General features: G+C 42.6%; 2 protein-coding genes across 3 annotated transcripts in view; one reads left to right on the forward strand and one right to left on the reverse strand.

Annotated features, from left to right (window-relative positions):
- Positions 1–11,059, forward strand: part of atp2c1 (ATPase secretory pathway Ca2+ transporting 1) — a 32,531-nt gene extending 21,472 nt beyond the window's left edge. For both annotated transcript variants that reach the window (XM_053490693.1, XM_053490694.1), the window contains exons 9-27: positions 1,062–1,130; positions 1,277–1,352; positions 1,592–1,658; positions 1,792–1,916; positions 3,388–3,485; positions 4,141–4,236; positions 4,341–4,430; positions 5,718–5,822; positions 6,053–6,209; positions 6,297–6,467; positions 6,557–6,654; positions 6,772–6,822; positions 7,002–7,168; positions 7,924–7,992; positions 8,423–8,539; positions 8,643–8,790; positions 8,970–9,065; positions 10,517–10,658; positions 10,875–11,059. In XM_053490693.1, the coding sequence (XP_053346668.1) occupies positions 1,062–1,130; positions 1,277–1,352; positions 1,592–1,658; positions 1,792–1,916; positions 3,388–3,485; positions 4,141–4,236; positions 4,341–4,430; positions 5,718–5,822; positions 6,053–6,209; positions 6,297–6,467; positions 6,557–6,654; positions 6,772–6,822; positions 7,002–7,168; positions 7,924–7,992; positions 8,423–8,539; positions 8,643–8,790; positions 8,970–9,065; positions 10,517–10,658; positions 10,875–11,005 (2,073 nt within the window). In that variant the 3' untranslated portion in view covers positions 11,006–11,059. The remainder of the gene's footprint in view (positions 1–1,061; positions 1,131–1,276; positions 1,353–1,591; positions 1,659–1,791; positions 1,917–3,387; positions 3,486–4,140; positions 4,237–4,340; positions 4,431–5,717; positions 5,823–6,052; positions 6,210–6,296; positions 6,468–6,556; positions 6,655–6,771; positions 6,823–7,001; positions 7,169–7,923; positions 7,993–8,422; positions 8,540–8,642; positions 8,791–8,969; positions 9,066–10,516; positions 10,659–10,874) is intronic.
- Positions 11,060–14,203: 3,144 nt separating this feature from the next.
- On the reverse strand, positions 14,204–19,459 carry LOC128516990 (protein asteroid homolog 1-like). The gene is made up of 5 exons (XM_053490717.1): positions 19,358–19,459; positions 17,929–19,242; positions 17,535–17,751; positions 16,541–16,709; positions 14,204–16,018 (listed from the first exon to the last, which is right to left on the reverse strand). The coding sequence occupies exons 2-5, from the start codon at positions 19,222–19,224 to the stop codon at positions 15,628–15,630; spliced, it is 2,073 nt and encodes a 690-aa protein (XP_053346692.1). The 5' UTR covers positions 19,225–19,242; positions 19,358–19,459; the 3' UTR covers positions 14,204–15,627.
- Positions 19,460–19,833: the final 374 nt, after the last annotated feature.

Here is a 19,833-nt window from a genome sequence, read left to right on the forward strand (position 1 = left end):
ACTAAACAGAAACCACCGTGGCCGAAGTCAGTTTACTGGTTATTCTCCAAACTAGTATGAAAATGTATTTCAGTATCCAAAAGCAGTTTATTCGACGTGTTATAACCGCTGAAAGTCTTTCTTCAGTTTTTTTTTAGCTTATACACTATTCGGTCGGTTGTTCACTTTCCAATTTCTGCTGAATCTCGGCGAATGTCCAAAATGCAGAAAAAACGCTTTTGTTTCGTCCGCGCTCCACATTAACGGGCTTTGGGTCGCCGCCATTTTTTTTTAACGCTCCCTATAACTCCACCCACCGCTCGTGACGGGTTCTCGTGACTAGACCAGCAGAGTTTAGGGCCCGGTTCGGTGCTTATTTTAGGGCACCGGAACCTTTTTTTTTTCATGTGGAAAAGCGCGGCACTAGTTTCAAAATTGGGAACCGGCACAGGAACCAGCAGTGGAAAAGGGGTACTAGTAGAACTTGTACTGGTACTTACACTGGATTTTGTATAGGTACTCCTTCCAGTACTCCTACTGGTAATTGTACTGGTACTTGTACTGGAAATCATACTGGTACTCGTATTGGTACTTCTAGTGGAACTTGTACTGGTACTCCTACTGGTGCTCATAATGGAACTTATACTGGAACTCACAGTGGAATTTGTATTGGTACTTACATTGGAACTTGTATTGGTACTCCTACTAGTACTCCTACTGGTAATTGTACTTGTACTGGAACTCATACTGGTACTTGTATTGGTACTCATAGTGGAACTTGTACTGGTACTTCTACTGGTAATTGTATTTGAACTTGTTCTAGAACTCCTACTGGAACTTGTACTGGTACTTAGGTTAAAATAAATAAGATCCCTTAATCGATTTGCTTAAAAATTAATCTTTAATTGATTAAGTAATTAATCAAACCTTGAACTGTCCTCATATAGGATCTACCTTATTGTCTGTGGTACAGAGGATGCAGTTGCTATGGCAACATCACCTCAAAGTCCCGTCCCTCTTTCTGTGGTTTAGTGGATTGTTAAAAATGTAAAGGGCATTAATTGTGTTCTGTTTGGATTCAGGGCATCGTCATCGGGACGGGCGAGAGCTCAGAATTCGGAGAAGTCTTCAAGATGATGCAAGCAGAAGAGGTAAACACTGATCACACACACACACACACACACACATACACACACACCAAATGAACCTGATGTAAATATTCAGCTCCTTTTTATTGATTTATTGTAACAATTATCGTTTTTTTCCTTCTTTTTTTGTTTGTTTGTTTATAATCCAGTCGCCTAAAACTCCTCTACAGAAGAGCATGGATGTTCTCGGAAAGCAGCTCTCGCTCTACTCCTTCTGCATCATAGGTATGACGCCGAGCCGAGGAACGCTAACGCGGCTAACGTGAGATAAATCACACTAACGGTCCCGGGATTAGATACGTTCATATCCTGCAATAGAGCTAGGATTTTAAAGAACTCTTTTCAACTGTGTCTTTGCTCTGAGCGTTTGAACGATGAGCATGTGTGTGTGTGTGTGTGTGTGTGTGTGTGTGTCTGTGTGTGTGTGTGTCTGTGTGTGTGTGTGTGTGTGTGTTCCCTCGCAGGTGTCATCATGATGGTGGGTTGGCTGCAGGGAAAATACATCCTGGACATGTTTACTATAGGAGTCAGGTACAACACACACACACACACACACACACACACACACACACACACACACAAACACACAGCTCACCTCTCTGCATGGGTTACAGCCACCCTTTATAGGTCTCACGCTAACGTGTGTGTGTGTGTGTGTGAGCAGCCTGGCGGTAGCCGCTATCCCGGAGGGCCTGCCCATCGTGGTGACGGTCACGCTGGCGCTGGGCGTGATGAGGATGGTCAAAAAGAGAGCCATCGTCAAGAAGCTGCCCATAGTCGAGACCCTGGGTACGCTATCACACCTTCATCATCATCATCATCATCACTGATGTGTGATCATTGTGGTTTGGCATAAAAACACTGATTATTAAAATAGATAATTACAAACATCACATCACATGTTACCTTTTAATCATCACTCGACTCATTTTCTACTTTTTTTTTACTTAAATTTTTTCAACTTCATTTTTTTATCGTTTTCTTTCTTTTGCCTTTTATTTCGTATCATTTATGTTTTCCTTTAAATTTTTTTCTCCTGTCTATTTTTTTATTAGTGTAATTTGTTGCTTGATTGATAGTCACATGGTCACATGACCTCCAGACGGCTGTAGAACCGGCTGTAGGTTCCACAGTGTAAGTGTTATAACTCCATTAATTCGGGGTGTGTTGTTTTATCTGAAACTGGAGGAAGACCCAATCAGCAGGCGTCTGGTTTCAGTTCTCGCTCCGCCTCTCTTCTCTCAGCAGAAAGTGAAGGCGTCGCTCGCTCGGAGGTCGTCAGATAAATAAACCTCAGGAGTCTTCTCATCAGCAGGACACACACACGTGTCCCACGAGACAGAGAGAGAGACAGAGAGACGGGGCAGGGGTGTATCACTGCGTTAAAGTTCTTTATGATCACGTCTTTTGATTAGTTAATTGTCTTAAGGTTTTTCTCCTAAAACATGTTCCTTATTTTTTATGAGGTCACCACACACACGCACGCACGCACGCACGCACGCACGCACGCACGCACGCACGCACGCACACACACACACACACACACAAGCTGCTTATATGATCTGTAAATAAAAAAACATTTAAAATGTCATTGTGTGATGAATGGAAGTTAAATAAATGAAAAATAAGCCCCTCCTCTCTAGCTGCAGAAACTTCTAGAAACCTGTCGATGTTTGGGGGGAAAAACCTCTGGAACCGTGTGTGCAGAACCCTATAGATACCTGTAGAACGTTTTGGATGGCTGTAGATGTCTGAGGAACCCTGTAGTCTGGAGAACCGTGTAGATCTTTGTAGAACCATGTAGATGTCTGGAGAACCCTGTCGAACCCCATTGATGCCTGTAAATGCCTGCTTGTAGAACCCTATATATGTCTGTAGAACCCAGTGGAACAATATAGATGTCTGTAGAACCTTGTGGATGTTTGAAGAACTCTGTAAAACCCAATAGTTGCCTGTAAATGCATGTCTGTGGAACCCCAGAGATGTTTGTAGAACCCTGTAGAATTGTCGATAGATGTTTGTAGAACCAGACAGTACAGCAGATGTTTGTAGAAACCCCATAGATGCCTGCCTGTAGAACCATGTAGATGTCTGGAGAACCCTGTAGAACCCAATAGGAGTCTGTAAAACCATGTGGATGTTTGGAGAACCATGTAGATGTCTGTAGGACTGTAGGACTAGAACCGTGCTAATGTCTTGCAGAACCCTGTTAGAACCCCGAGCCCTGTTCTTGATGAGTGTTCCTCCGTGTTCCTCGCAGGCTGCTGTAACGTGATCTGCTCAGATAAAACAGGAACCCTGACCAAGAACGAGATGACGGTCACTCAGGTCTTCACCTCGGACGGACAGCGTGCTGAGGTCAGTCTGCGCAGAACCGGGTTTAGTCCCGTTAACGTTGGTGTTGGTTAGAAACTACAAACGTGAACCGTTTATGATTTATTGTGAATCGAAGTTAAATAATATAAATATTTATAATAAATGGATGAAAGAATAAAAGAAAACATTCAGATAATAAAGAAGAAAATGTTTAAATAAAAACATGAGTGGATAAACAGACGGATGAATATGTAAGTCAATAACGTGAGTAAACAATAAGTATTGTAAGTACGCAAATATTCCTAATTATATGGATAAATAAATATTGCGTAGAGTGTATGAATAAATACGGAAATGTGTGTGTGAGGAAATTAAACTAATTATTATATATTTATTAAAGATTCAGGATTTAAAGACCTTTATTAACCCCAGAGGGAACTTGCTTTGTCTGAGTTACGGTTGTTTTAAAAGAGTAAAAAAATTATACAAATGAAATGTTTACGTGTTTCAAAAATAAATTGGTGAATAAATAAATAAGGAAGTAAACAAGAATCTAATAAATATTTGATATATAAATAAACAGAATGGACATCAGTTACTGAGTGTAAACTAAGTGAGATCATACAGACTCTTTACTCCGTGTGTGTGTGTGTGTGTGTGTGTGTGTGTGTGTGTGTGTGTGTGTGTGTGTGTGTAGGTGACGGGCGTGGGCTATAACGGAGCAGGTGAGGTGCTGATGGAAGGGAAGGTGGTTCACGGCTTCTCCAACATCTCCATCAGTAAACTCGTGGAGGTGAGACTCCGCCCATCTCCAGCACTTTTCCCCTCGAGTCGCACCGTCCGCTAAACACCAGTGTGTGTGTGTGTGTGTGTGTGTGTGTGTGTTTTCTCTTGCAGGCTGGCTGTGTGTGTAATGACGCTGTAGTGAGGAACAACACACTGATGGGTCGACCTACAGAGGGCGCTCTGATTGCTCTGGCCATGAAGGTGAGGCAGGTTCAGGATGTATACTCTGAATCTGTGTGTGTGTGTTTTTCCATGGCTGGTTTATGATGCTCTCAGCCGTATGTACACACTTTGCTCCAGCTCTGTTGTCTCTGTGGGATGTTAGTTTTGTGTAAACAAGTTTTTTATTGCTGAACACACGGCCAGAGCCGGATGTGTTTGATAAATTTTTTATAAACAAGTCACGAAGCTCGTTTATCATCTGTGCGACAGAGCAGCACACACCACGCTGACACACACCACGCTGACACACACCACGCTGACACACACCACGCTGACACACACCACGCTGACACACACCACGCTGACACACACCACGCTGACACACACCACGCTGACACACACCACGCTGACACACACCACGCTGACACACACCACGCTGACACACACCACGCGTGGCATGGTGACATGAAAGGGGGTCCCAGGCAGAAATAATGTCCTGTAGCGATGTCTGGTTGTCCTGTGTGAGTCGGACCATGAAGGTTCTCCTCGGACTGACTGGTAAGTTCTCCAAGACTGACGCCGTCGCTAGAGACGCCGGCTCAGCCCCAACATCATCACAACCACGTGGCATCTCAGCATACCACTGCGTACAGGAGAGCCACCACTGACTCATATATCATCCTCAGCACTGAAGAGCAGAAGATGAAGGACCTCAGGATCCTCAAAGAATAGACGCAGCTCTGAGTCTTCCTTCAAGTACTGTGTCCTGAGACTCGCTCAGTGCACAGCATGATGGAAAAGATGGAGTCGGGGTTTCTAACGTGAAAAGTCATACCTTTATTATTGTTGCTCACGAACCAAAACACTACGACACACACCATACAGAACACCGGTTTTCACGTGAACGTAAAAGGAGATATTAGAAGTTTTATTTTAACCGAGGCTCGACGCAGTGCCTTGAAGTATTTATTCAGACTCGTTTCTTACATTTTTGTTCATGTGAATGTGGGAGTTTACATTACAGCTGGTATTTACTGTTAGTGCACTAACCCCCTACAGGACAGATATGGAACTGCAGCAATGAACATAGTTTAAAATAGTGCTTCAGATGTTTTTGAAAGAGGATTGTAAATGATTTAGATTTTTTTGTGTGTAAATCATATACAAAGGGAGGGAACCAAGAGTGTTCGTTGATAAATGTATTAATTTATTAATTAATGATTTATGACTAATTTGTGATTTATGATAATTTTAAATCGACAATTAGTCATGTGTGTTTTTTTCACATCGCTAATGCTTTAACGTTGCCTGTGTGTGTGTTTGCAGGTTGGACTGGAGAGCGTGCAGCAGGAGTTTGTGCGTCTGGAGGAGATCCCATTCTCCTCGGAGCAGAAGTGGATGGCTGTTCGCTGCGTCCATCGCACTCAGCAGGTCTCCATCACATCCCATCACGTCACTCTAAAAAAACGTGTGAAGAGACGTGTAGAGTAAAGGAATACTGAGTGGAAAGAAAAGATAACATAGCTCACAGTCTCTGATAAACTGTTTACAGTTAGACAAATGCTAAAATACCCACACACACACACACACACACACACACACACACACACACACTACGTCCCTGTATTAACCGGCACCTTATTTCCATTCGTGTGCTGCAGGACAAACCTGGGATGTTTTTCATGAAAGGAGCCTTCGAGAAAGTGATCCAGTTCTGTAAGACGTACCACAGTAAAGGCGCGTCACTGCCCATGAATAACCAGCAGAGGGAGCTGTACCAGCAGGAGAAGACCTACATGGGCAGTGCTGGACTCCGAGGTACATAAACACTTTACGAACTGAAGATTAACGATGATGATGATGATGATGATCCGTACATAACCTTGGTCTCCTCTCCGTCTGCAGTTCTAGCCTTCGCCTCTGGAGCTGAGATGGATTCTCTGACGTTCCTCGGTCTGGTCGGCATCATCGATCCTCCGAGGTCGGGGGTTAAGGAGGCCGTGACCACGCTGGTCGGCTCCGGCGTGTCCGTCAAGATGATCACCGGAGACTCTCAGGAGACGGCCGTGGCCATCGGTGAGCGCTCGGCCTCCTGCTGCTCACGCGTAGAGATTTAATCGTGTGTGTACAGAATTAATTGTGTGTGTGTGTGTGTGTGTGTGTAGCGAATCGCCTGGGGCTGTACACCAAAGGAGCTCAGTGTCTGTCTGGAGACGAGGTGGATGTCATGGACATTCAAGAGCTCTCGCAGATCGTCCCAAGGGTGACGTCTTTATTCACGTCTTTAATTATCGTAATAATCGAGTGTGATTATTGAAAAGCTCACGGTTGTGTGTGTGTGTGTGTGTGTGTGTGTGTGTGTGTGTGTGTGTGCGCGCAGACGGTGGTGTTTTACAGAGCAAGTCCCAGACATAAACTGAAAATAGTAAAGGTGAGGGGAAATTACCACACGAACACAAGAGGTCTTGTTAAGGTCACAAACCTGAAAATTTTTATTCTTTTTGCATCTTAATGAGGACAGAAGTCCCCACAAGGCCTCCTTTTTTTTGCAATTCTGCATTCAAACATTTCTTTTTGTGTGTGTGTGTGTGTGGGTTTGGTGTCCCCCAGTCGCTGCAGAACAACGGTGCTGTGGTTGCCATGACGGGTGACGGCGTGAACGATGCTGTAGCTCTGAAAGCGGCCGACATCGGCGTGGCGATGGGACAGTCCGGCACCGACGTGTGTAAGGAAGCGGCGGACATGATCCTGGTGGACGACGACTTCCAGACAATCATGTAACGGACTTTAATGTGTTTTCTGCAAATCTTGTGAAATCTCAGTCTCAAGGATGGTGTTGAGCTTACGGGGACTAAAATGTTTTCAGTGAGGGACTCTTAGGGGACGTTAGTGGGACATCAGTGGGATGTCAGTGGGACTGATGTAGAGAGACATGAGAGGGCCATAAGTTGGACGTTAGTGAGACATTAGTGAGACATCAGGATGCTGTTAGTGGGACGTCAGTGGGACGTTAGAAAGACATGAGGGGGTTGTTAGTGGGACATTAGTGAGACATCAGGATGCTGTTAGTGGGACGTTAGTGAGACATCAGGATGCTGTAAGTGGGACATTAGTGAGACATCAGGATGCTGTAAGTGGGACATTAGTGAGACATCAGGATGCTGTTAGTGGGACGTTTAAGGAAACATCAGAAGGCTATTAGTGGGACGTTAGTAAGACATCAGGATGCTGTTAGTGGGACGTTAGTGAGACATTAGTAAGATATCAGTACGATGTTGGTGGGATGTTTGTGGGACATCAGTGGGACATTAGTAAGACATCAGGATGCTGTTAGTGAGACATTAGTAAGATATCAGAGGGCTGTTTGTGGGATGTTTGTGGGACATCAGTGGGACATCAGGATGCTGTTAGTGGGACGTTAGTGAGACATCAGGATGCTGTTAGTGGGACGTTAGTGAGACATCAGGATGCTGTTAGTGGGACATCGCTGGGCCGTTAACACTGACCCGGGTGTTCCTGTCCCTCTCCACAGGTCGGCCATCGAGGAGGGAAAAGGCATTTACAACAACATCAAGAACTTTGTGCGCTTTCAGCTCAGCACGTAAGTGTTAATGAAACATTACATCACTTCCTGTAAAATATTATCATTTTTTTATATTATTGTACAATTACCAATTAATGAGTCATTGGGGCTCACACACAGTAAACACATGACACACACCATAGCACCAACACACACACGCGCACACACACACACTTGCACGCTAGGTCACAGCTATGACCCCATTCATGTCACCACCAAAAATTATTTTAAACATATTTTCAGTAAATAGTCAGTAATTAAAATATTTTTTTTTTAAATCAGAAATTATAAACTGACCAAAAATCTACAGGTTAGAGCACAAAAGTATGAACAAGTCTAATACAAAGGGTCCTGAACTGCTATAGATTAACCAGCTTTAAACGAGTGAATTTTGTTTTAAATGAGAGTGTGTGTGTGTGTGTGTGTGTGTGTGTGGTTGGTTCCTCAGGAGTATCGCGGCTCTCACACTCATCTCTCTGGCCACGCTGATGAACTTCCCGTCCCCTCTAAACGCCATGCAGATCCTCTGGATCAACATCATCATGGACGGACCTCCAGCTCAGAGGTCTCTCTCTCCTCACACACACACACACACACACACACACACACACACTTTCCTGCTGCTCAGTCTCCTCTAATCAGTAATTGATTGTGATTATCTGGTGCAGTTTGGGTGTTGAGCCTGTGGACGGAGACGTGATCCGTAAACCTCCACGAAACGTACGAGACAGCATCCTGACACGCAGCCTGATCGTGAAGGTGCTCGTCTCGTCCTTCATCATCGTCTGCGGCACGCTCTTCGTCTTCTGGAGAGAGGTGCGTCTCGAAATCCATTTCCATCCTTTTTTTTTTTTAAACAGCGTCCGCCACAAAATGTACAAAAAAATAGCCAGTATAGTGTGTGATTACAGAGCGTGTGTTTATGTTGTGTGTGTGTGTGTGTGTGTGTGTGTGTGTGTGTGTGTGTGTGTGTATGTGTGTGCGTGTGTTTGCAGCTGCGGGACAATGAGATCACACCCCGGGACACCACCATGACCTTCACCTGCTTCGTCTTCTTTGACATGTTCAACGCTCTCAGCTCTCGCTCACAGGTGTGTAAACACACACACACACACACACACACACACTATATATAACAACAACTTTCTAAAAAAAAGTCGCTCTAAAGTCGTCAGCTCAGTTACAGTGACGTTAGGGTTAAAATTTAACTCGTACAGAGACAATAAATTAACTTTAGCTACATTTTGGTTACAAAGTTCACTGTTCCATTAGAACTTCAGTGAATTAGTTACAAAGTTACAATCCAGTGATAACGTGAACAATCGGCCAATCAGATTAAACCTGCATCATGTGACCCCTTTCTGTGGGAATAGTCTGATCTGATCGGAAAGAGAGGAGGGTGTAAACTTATAATAATTCGTTCAGTAGGTAAATATTAACCATGTAAACATTTGATATGATCTTTTATTTCTCGTTGCAGTAAATCTATTTTCTCTGCGCATGTTTGGGGGAACGTTAGGTCATGTGACCAGTTTCTGTAAAGGAAATTTAGTTTCTGTTTCTGCTCAATAAACTGTGTGAGAATAAACACACCCCTGTATCTCTCTCTCTCTCTCTTTCTCTCTCTCTCTCTCTCTACTCTAAACCTTTCCTCAGAGCTCGGGGAAAAATATTTTGTAATTTGCAATAATCTGATTAAACACTTTAAACATCGTTTACATGGAGACAGTTAATTTGGAATCTTTAACCAGAATGATTTTAAGTAGAATCAGGGAATATTGTCCGTGTAAACGTAGCTAGTATTAAATTAAATATTATTTAGTTCACTTAGTTTGATTAAATTGACAAGAAACTAAAGTAAAAAAAAAAAATCATAGCTATATTATAGTTATGTTAAAATTAAAATCTTCTAGCCAGACATAATACATAAGTAGTTACATCAGTTAAACAAATATCTACATAGTTGTTTTAAAGTTACAGTTTCTTTATACCTCTCTTACTTTGGTTGGATACAGTTGCGTTGTTATAATTAAGTTACAGTTACATAACGTTTCTTTTGAAAGTTGCAAAACTTTGTCCGTAATTTTAGTAATAGTGAACAAGTTGAGTTAATTCATTAAGTTAACACTGTTACATTGTAGTTACATTGTTATATTAATGTTAGAAGGTTCATTTAAACCTAGTTACCTTGAACTTTAAACTACAGTTACATCAGCTACACAACTTATATTGTTATTTAAGTTATATAGATAGATTAAAGTACACATTAAAGTAAAAAATATATAGATATACAGTATTACTCCTGCAGTATGCAAACTTTATATATATTTTTTATCTGCTGTCTTTATATTAAAGTTACTGACTGAGTTTGTTACATTGTTTCAGGTGTGCTGTTGAATCAAAGATATATTGAAGTTACATTGAGTTTTGCATTAAAGTTACATTTTCTCCCTCCCTGTCTCTCTCTCTCTGTCTGTGTCCCTCTCTCTGACTCCCCCTCTCCCTCTCTGTCTCTGCCTTTCTCTGTCTTTGTCTCTCTCAGACCCGTATGGTACATGAGATGGGTTTGTGCAGTAACAAGACGTTCTGCTTCGCGGTCCTCGCCTCCATCATGGGTCAGCTGCTGGTCATCTACTTCCCTCCACTGCAGAAAGTCTTTCAGACTGAGAGCCTCAGCATTCTGGGTAACGAACCCCACCCAGTCCTCGTCCCAAACCACTTGTTTCTTTTTAAACTTTACCTTTCCTGTTAAATCATTCACAGCCGTGTAATTTTATTTAGAGTCACTTAGCGTTCCAGGTTGTTTACACACTCAGTATTGTATGTAACAGTTTCTTCCTTACGCGCCGTATAATTCTCTCTTCTCCTGCACGTTCTCACGTCCACGTGTCCTCCTGCAGATCTGGTCCTCCTGGTCTGCCTGACGTCCTCCGTCTGCTTCGTGTGCGAGCTCATAAAGATGCTGGAGCGGTGTCGGCGCGGAGGAAAGAAGGCGGAGAAGGACGAGGTCGAGGATTTCCACGACGTATGACGAACATTGCGTCTCTGTGAGGACCGAACGCCGTCGTCTTGTCCCTGGGGGAGGGGTTTTAGATGGGTATTGGGGCGGGGGTTTTAGGGGGAGGGTGGGGTTGAGTTTATTGGATTTGCACTGGCTCGTCCACGTCTCGGACATCACCATGGAGCAGAGGGAGAGGTCGAAGGTCAACCTTTTCGGAGGGGTCGGTTTCTCAGAGTGGACGCGAGCGCCGAGGGAGAGCCGAACCCCCGAGTCGGACCTCGACGTCCTGCTGCTGCTGCTTTAGGACTCCGCTGTGACTCCGTGACGTCTGGACGAAGCGCATTAATCAGACTCCCTGGCTGTCGACGTCTCCTGATTCTATACGCCTGTCTGACTTTTTTACTTTCTCTCTCTCTCTCTCTCTCTGTCCCTCTCTCTCTCTTTCTCAGCTTCCTGAACTGTTGCTGGTTGTAGTTTTGTGGAACAATACTGACGCCTCTTAGCATTCAGGCCACTCGAGCCTGAACACGCGTGTCAGCTAGGCATGTGCCAATAATCGGGTTTAGGATTTAGTTTTATTCTGGCTGAGAGCGTCTGGTACGTAAATGCATTAATATCGCGGACTGTGACGTCGCCTCGGCGTGGCGGTGATATCGGCACATGCCTAGAGTCAACGCTGAGGGACAAACGAACCCCCACGATTCCACCCCAGAGCCGCAGTGTAGAGAATCTCTCCTTATAGAAATTCTTAGTTTTATACGACCCGACGCAGCTGACCACTTTATTATTGTTGTTATTATTTAAAAAAGTTATACTTTACACAAAGAACAAGCGATGAGACAATTGTATACGCATTATTTATGCACTGTTTGGCTGTGACACAGGTGGAGGCGGGGTCAGACCCAGCACTGAGATACAAATCGTCCCTTAACGACTTTTTTTTTTTTTAAACCCGTGCAGCTTTCGGGAACGTCGAAAAAACATTATTAGCTAAAAATGACGTCACCCTTCGACCTCGTCTGCTTTTTCAGTCGCAGCACTTTATTAGGATAACGTGACCTAACGTGACCTCTCTCGCAACCGAAAACGTTTATTTAAATGTGTCACGGATTAAAGTGCGTTTTTAGAGTATTACAATATTTTTAAACGATGTGAAGTTCGTTATGGGAGAATATTCCTTTTTCTGGCACTTTGGTGTGACTCCTCCCCCAGAATTGGCCCCACCTCATAAAACTTTGCCTGAAAGTAGCACAGCTGGAATCTTGAATAGAAACAAAATCATTTATTAAAGAACGTCGTCATGGAGCGCCGACGAATATATATTAATGGGAATGTTTTCAGTCAGACAGACGCCTGTTAGCGGTTAGCTACATCACGCAAGGAAACGTCTCTGCGTGTTTGAAGTAAAAGCGTGCAACGCTGTGTAGAGACGACGTGGTGACGGTTCACTGTTTTTTTTTTTTTTTTTTTTTTAACACATTGTGGACCTTTAGAGTTAGCGTAGATCAGACTTTTCCAATTTCCTGTAGCGCGTGCGGGTTGAAAACGGTACTCGGCTTTCACTCGGCTGTGAGACTGTTCACTCTATGACAGTTCAGTAACATATTTAAAATGGTTCGATTATTATTTATTTTTAAAAAAATTACCACGATGATGTGGAGAACAAACAAGCTAATTGAAAACACGCTAAGCGTCAAACTTTCCAATTATGGATGCCGTAAAGACGAAGCCACAGGAATAATAATTATAACAAGATGAATACTAATAATAATGCTGATGTATTTCTGTAACAAGCCCCTGCCTGCGTGTGTGTGTGTGTTCGTCCGATTATTGGCTCCTCCCAGCTGACCGCGATGAGGCGGCTCCTCCCAGCTCCACGCGCCTTTCTTCATATTGAGGAACGATACACTGAATTTTTGCAATCTGTTTATTATTCTGACATTTTTGTTTTCCTTTAAATCCTCTTTACAGCGGTGTGTGTGTGTCTAAACGCTCGGTTTATTCTTATCCGCCGATCACTGAAGAAGAATTCGTGAATCCGTTTCACGTCATTTTATCGGGTCAGTGTAAATGTGTTGTTTGTTTGTTTGTTTTTTGTTTTCCTTCCAATAATGAACTGGTGACAAGCTGAAATGAAATTTAAAGGGTTATAATGAATTTCTTTTATTTTTCTCTTTTTGTTTTAAATATTGTATTTAATTTATTTTCAGTTCTGCACAATTGAAGTTCACGCTCTGTGACGGCTGTCTCAGAACACGATTGTACATTAAATTTCTACAAATCTTTAACAGAACCTCCGTGAGTCTTTGGTCCAAGTTTGTTCAACCAGAGTTTTTTTTTCTTTACATCAAGGTAAAGCGTGTTCACTTTAAAACTTCCAGACGTCTGGTTGTGACACTACTTTCTTCTACAAACGTCAAACTTGTTTATGTCTTACAAAATGCCAGCAAACCAACAGAGTGTGATGTCTAGGCAACGGCACTGAAATTTCGTGCACCAGGTAAGTCTTTATTTTGACCAAACACACTTCCATCCTCGTTATTGGTCCGTGTGAGAATCTTGCATTTACACCACAGCGCTGGGGAACGCTGCGTTCTGATTGGACAGAAATCATTCATTTTCTATCACAGCAGCTCTAACTGTAGCACTAACATGTCATCGTCTCCATAGTAACAGCTCATTTGTGAGCTGAAAAAAGTGCTTATAGTTTTCTGTAGGAAAGAATATGCTTATGTAACATGTACGGAAGGAGTCTCCAGTGTCAGCGCTGTGTAACACTCAGAGGTGGAGCTGTAACCAAGGATTCTCACATCATAACTTTTTGCAACTTGAAGAAAGAGAATAAATTGAGGCAGGCAATGGATCGAACGTTTAAAGCTGCTGTAACGTAACTGAACATTAAATCTAACTATGAAGTGACGTTAAATTCAAATTCAAATTTTATTTGTCACATACACAGTCATACACAGTACGAAATGTAGTGAAATGTTTATACGACTGCCAGTGACCCTAAAAGAGAATTAAAGTTTACAATAAGAAATAAATATGAGTAAAAGAAATACGATAGAAAAATTAAACTAAACTAGGAAAAATAGAACTAAAAATAAAAATAGAAATATGATGTACATAAAAATAGAAATATACTGTACAAATTGAAATTATAAATAAATGAATGACAATTCTGATTCTGATGTAAAAAAAACAAAACACCAAGCTTAGATTCAAGTCTTTTTATTCATAAAATCTTAAAATTAACAATCCAAACACAATAAGCATAACTGATATGAAATGTTCCACCACATTTTAAACATTCTACTTAAATTAGATTTTATTAATGCATGTTAATGTCAGTGTTTGTTCTGTAAAACACTGATTGTAAAAACCTGAGTGTAATAAACCGATTTCTGCAAAAATCTGTTAATTCTGTAAACACTATGCATGATAACAGATAATTGTTATTTTAGAATTTTATTAAATATTAAAATAAGTGCTAAACTCCAGTCTTTAGAATGCAGTGCAGAATAAAAAACACGGCCGGCGGAGCCTCCTGACTTCACAATCGCAGGAATTTCTCTTCTTCTCTCATGTCGCAGAGCTGATCTAGTCTTATTATTATTATCATATATATATAAGATCCAGACTCGAGCACTGATTCTCAGAAATACATGGTCACGTGTTTCGTGGCCTTCGAGTCAGTATCACGGGGACAGTGAAGATATTTTAAGGATCATCATCGTTTCCATTTATATCAAAACACTGAAATGGTCACTGAAGAGATGAACAATACTATTATTATAAATAATGAATACTATATTAACTACCAGAGGTGGGAAGTAACGAGTTTTTTTTTTTTTACATTTACTCCGTTACATTTACTTGAGTAACTTTTTGAAGTAAATGTACCTCTATGAGTAGTTTTACTGCACCATACTTTTACTTTTACTTGAATAGATTTGTGAAGAAAAACGCTACTCTCACTCCGCTACACGTGGCTCCACTTGACTCGTTACTTTCCTAACCGTTTATTCTACACGTGCAGCCGATGGATCTACTGCATGACTGTGTTTCACCAATCAAACGTAGGAACGATAATCACGTGACTGTTTGACCAATCAGCCGCAATAACAATAACCACATGGGCAAAAATCTTATACCTATATATCTTATATCCTATATACACAGCATGTTTCACTTACACACAGTGCAAAAGAACAGCTTCATACTGAAGTGTCTGCTCTATCTGACAAACACACACACTTTAGCATATAAACACACTAACCTTTAAAAACTCTTAAAACTTCTAACCCCTAAGGAAATATTTCATGGTAAGTTTAGCTCTCATTGAATGTTGCAATGTTGGCATAAATAATTACTATAATATACATATACATGTAACATGTTATACTGTGTACATATATACATACAGTATACTGTGTGTGTGTGTATGTAAAATAATATATAATTATTATAATTTCTAAAAATAAATTATCGGACATTACGATTGAAGCAGTTACTCAGTACTTGAGGGATATTATTTTGAAGTACAGCTTCTTTTACTTTACTAAAGTTTCCTGGCTACTCTACCCACCTGTTAACTTCTATTAATTATTTAAAAGCGAGCAAACAAACATAGAATCCTCTGAAACATAACTTTATTCCCAGCTCACACGCTCGTGCTTCTTACACCTTAATTTCGGAGACCTGCGTTTGGTTTTGTGTCTCGTGCGAACACTGCACTTTTCCTCGAGAACCTTGTCGTCCTTTGTACACTGATCTTCATCTTCATCTTCATCTTCATCATCCTCCTCGTCCTTGTCCATCAGATGCTCTAACTCTTTGCTCAGTTCATCCACCGGCGCCCGGCCCTCCCTCGGCAATGTCCTCAGCCTGGCGACGAGGTTGTCGTCCAGCTCAAGCTCCACCGCAGCCCGGAGCTTCCTGTAAAGCCTGATGGCCACAGGGGCTCCGGCGAGAAAAGACTCGGGTTCGATGCCTTTCCTCAGCTTAAGGGCTGTGGCGTGCACCAAAGAGCCGCAGTACAACCTGTTAAAACATATATATTTAGTATATATATATATATATATACAGAGCGAATAGACGAGTAAACGCGCTGGTGGAACTTGAACTGCAGCTTTGATTCAGTCTGATTGTTTGGCGTTGGCTCTAATGTGACTCCAGGCTGTTGTTGTATCTGAGTGAGGACGACTTCACCCCACTCTCGAGAAATGACTAAGAACAGGGAAGATACGAGTCAGGGCAAGGAGAGTCACGAGACAATGACTTAAACTTTTCCACTTCTCATCCATTTATCCAATGATTTTCAGATTTAGTTTCGCGTTACAAATGTATATTGTTAGACTCCGGGTATAGTTTTAAAACCCTAGTTTATCAAAAAATTAAGATTAGCTTCTGGGGTTTCTACTCTTTAGTTCGTCTCTGTTTTAGCCGATTAAGACTCAAACCTGTGAGGTTTGTGTGGGACTTGAGCCCAGCAACACAAAACTGGAATTTACACCCACGAGGCAGCTGAGCGTAAGGCAGTGTAGGAATAAGAAGTGGACGTACCACGCTAGCTCCGGCTCGGGCACCGGATAGTTCAACAGTTGGTTCAGAATGAAGCTGTCCCTTAAACAGAACAGCCACTGAGAGTAAGCGCGAGCCAGCTCCAGGTCCACGCCCTTCTTACCCTTACGACTCTTCAGCTTTTTAAACCTCGAAATCACCGGGCCAACATCTGCAAAGCAAGAAAAAACAAAGGCATAAATGTCACTGACTCCGTTCGTCAGAGCTCTGAGTCTTGTCCGATCTTGTCATTTGTTTCTGTTGCTAGAGATCTGACTCGGTTGGTTTCTGTTGCTAAAGCTCTAACTGTTTGTTTTAGTCACTTCAGCTTTGGCTCATTTGACTTCTTCCCCCCACGCCCCGATTTTCTCCCTAATTTAGTCGTGTCCAATTCCTCCTCGTCACTAGGGGGCTCCACATTAAGGCTACCACTCAGTCGGGAAGACCAAAGACTATCACGTGTTTCCTCCAAACCACTCGGCGCCAGCCGGCCGCATCTTTTCGAACTGTTCGCTCATGCATCGCTCATTGGGGGCGGAGTAACACACTCGGAGGACAGCGCTATCTGCTCCTTTCGCTTGCGTGAGCTTACAGACGCCCCTGATTGGCTGTAGAGCCGTGATTAATGTGGAAGCACTAAGTACCTCTCCTCCCTCCCCTCTGAGAGAGCTCGGCCAATCAGCTCTCTCTACACCTCCAGCTGCGAGAGGTTACAGCATCAGCATGACTCAGTTGGCTCAACTTGCTCGAGCTCTGACTTGAATCATTTCAGTGATGAGATCTCTGTTTCAGTCGCGCATGCTCTGACACAGTGGGTATCAGTTTCCAAAATATCAGACTCAGTTGGTTTAACTTGGTAGAACTCAGATTTTGTTTGTTCAGTGGAGCAGTGAGTCTTGGTTACAGACTAAAGATTGTTATGCTATGTTAACATTAATGCTATCCCGTTATATGTTTATTTTTGTCAGGGTTTTTTTTCCCACACTAGTCTCCTTACCTTTCTGAGTCTGCTCGTCTCTGCACAGGTATCCGTGGACGAAGCCGGTGAGTAAAGCCCAGAACATTTCTGTTCTCGGCTCAGGTTTGGCGTTTTTAAGCCAGAAACATGTGACGTACACAGGCAGCTGCAGACCTTCAGGAACATGCAGGGAATCTGAGATCGGATTCACACCCAGAGCCTCCAACATGACCTGCAGGCGCAAATGCTGCGACGCCTGGAACACAATCACACACACAGACTTTGTAAGCAAAAACCACAACATGTACTGTTCCACATTTAGTTAAAAGAATCCATGGCTTATTTTAAAAGTTTTTAAAGGTTTAGCTTGAGGGTGATAGACTGACTGAAGCTATTAATTAACAGTAAATCTGAGATAAATCCTCAGCTCTACCTCCCACAGCGAGTCCAGGTGAAGGTGTGTTACTACACATCTTGGTAGAACAGCTGGAACGGTAAAGCAGGTCAGCTTCATGTCCTGCCTGTCGTATTCATCCACGTTATATTGCTGTTCCTCTTGAGAAGACGTGCCGACTTTACTGACTTTCTGCCACCTGGTACACAGCAGAACACCATACATCACCTGTCTAACCAGCTGGGACATCTCACTACTGCTGTTCAGACTGAAATCCTCCACCTGAATGTTCAACATGACCCTCCGCAGTGTCAGGACTTCTATGATGGTTGTAGCCAGCTTGCCTTCTGCCAGAGGTTTCAGAGTCCACTCTGGCAGAGCCTTTAACGGTCCCAGAGGTGTTTTCTTAGGTTCTCCAGTTATGAAGAATTGTGCTATGGAGCTGTGAGCGAGTCTGTATGCTTTCATACCCTGATTTATTGCAGTGTTGAGGTTTTTTGCTTTTTTGCTCTTCCCCAGGGGGCTGAGGAGAGCCTCGACTGCTTTCTTTGGGCTGGGGTATTGAGACAGCCACATGAGTAAACCATCAATCTGAGCGCTTCCTCCAGGTCTGGTTGAGAACTTTGAGAAGTTTGGAAAGACACTTTTGTCCAGTTTGGTGTAGTCGTTTCCCAGGATGGTGGCAAACAGTGGAAGAAGTGGTGGTTGCATGTGATTGAAAGCATTACAGAGGCACTTATAATTAAAACATTTGGCAAGGATGAATTTTTTGGCAGCAGATTTCTGAATCACCTTCCTCCACTGGAAATGACTGATGGGCAAAAATCTATTATTGAGGCTGAAGATATAAAAATCGCTGTCGTTGGACAGAACAGGACAGTTCCACTCGTTGGCCAATGCGGCCACTTCCCAATCCGCCTCTGCCAGACACTGAATGAAGGGAACTGCGAGTTTCCGAAGGATCTGCTTGAAGACTTTTTTGGTGAGAATGGGTAAAATTTCTCCTGAACCTCCCCTGGACACGGCTTTGGCTCTTCTGATTCTTTCTTGACATCTTGTCTTCAGAGTGTCAAATTTTCTGCCGCTGGCATCGTCCCCTCCATCGAGCACCACGTAGGGCTCAATACTGCACAGTCTAAGATTCCTAAAAAACAGCGTGACTATTTTCTCAAACTCATCGTAATCTCCGCCGTGTGCTTGGTCCAGAGGAGACCTGAAATAGAGACAGTAGTACAGACTGGACCCGTCGATGACGAGTTTGCTTCCTTTAAAGAGACGGGTCTTCAGAAAGTCACTGTTGCTCTCGATGTAGGTTTGAAGCCCCTTAACTCCCATCGTGAGACGAGTTTGGTCCTGGAATTGACAGCAAGAATGAGAAAATGTGTGTGTGTGTGTGTGTGTGTGTGTGTGTGTGTGTATGCATTTACAGAAAGATTCCTGCAATCATCATGGTCATAGAGAAACTTACCGCCTATGCTCTCTCACACAGAACGTCTTCAGTGACTTCAGTCAGTAACATGAAGTGTGAAGAAGAGCTTGTTTTGCTCTTCAGGTTTTTTTAAGAGCTCCGGCTGCGTCCCAAACCACAATCACCCCTCCTCATACAGTGTGTGTATGTGTGTGTGTGAACAGCTCTCCTGCAGGAATCTAGTGTGACTTTACACTCAGTAGACTAGTGTATGATTTGGAACACAGCCCAGATTATGACTCGAAATCCACACCCAAACCCAAACATGTGCCAGTGGACTGGGAACCGAAACTCAGACTGGAAAACGAAACTTGAGGTTTGTGACATAATAATTATAATAATAATAATAATAATAATAATAATAATAATAGTCAATTACACAAATATCAGTTACCTTTTACATATTTTCCCTTTTTCTAATAATAAATTTTATTACTTATTTACTCTTTTTTATGAACATTCATGTAACAATAAAT

Source organism: Clarias gariepinus, unplaced genomic scaffold, assembly GCF_024256425.1.
Source record: "Clarias gariepinus isolate MV-2021 ecotype Netherlands unplaced genomic scaffold, CGAR_prim_01v2 scaffold_30, whole genome shotgun sequence".
NCBI classification, from domain to species: domain Eukaryota; kingdom Metazoa; phylum Chordata; class Actinopteri; order Siluriformes; family Clariidae; genus Clarias; species Clarias gariepinus.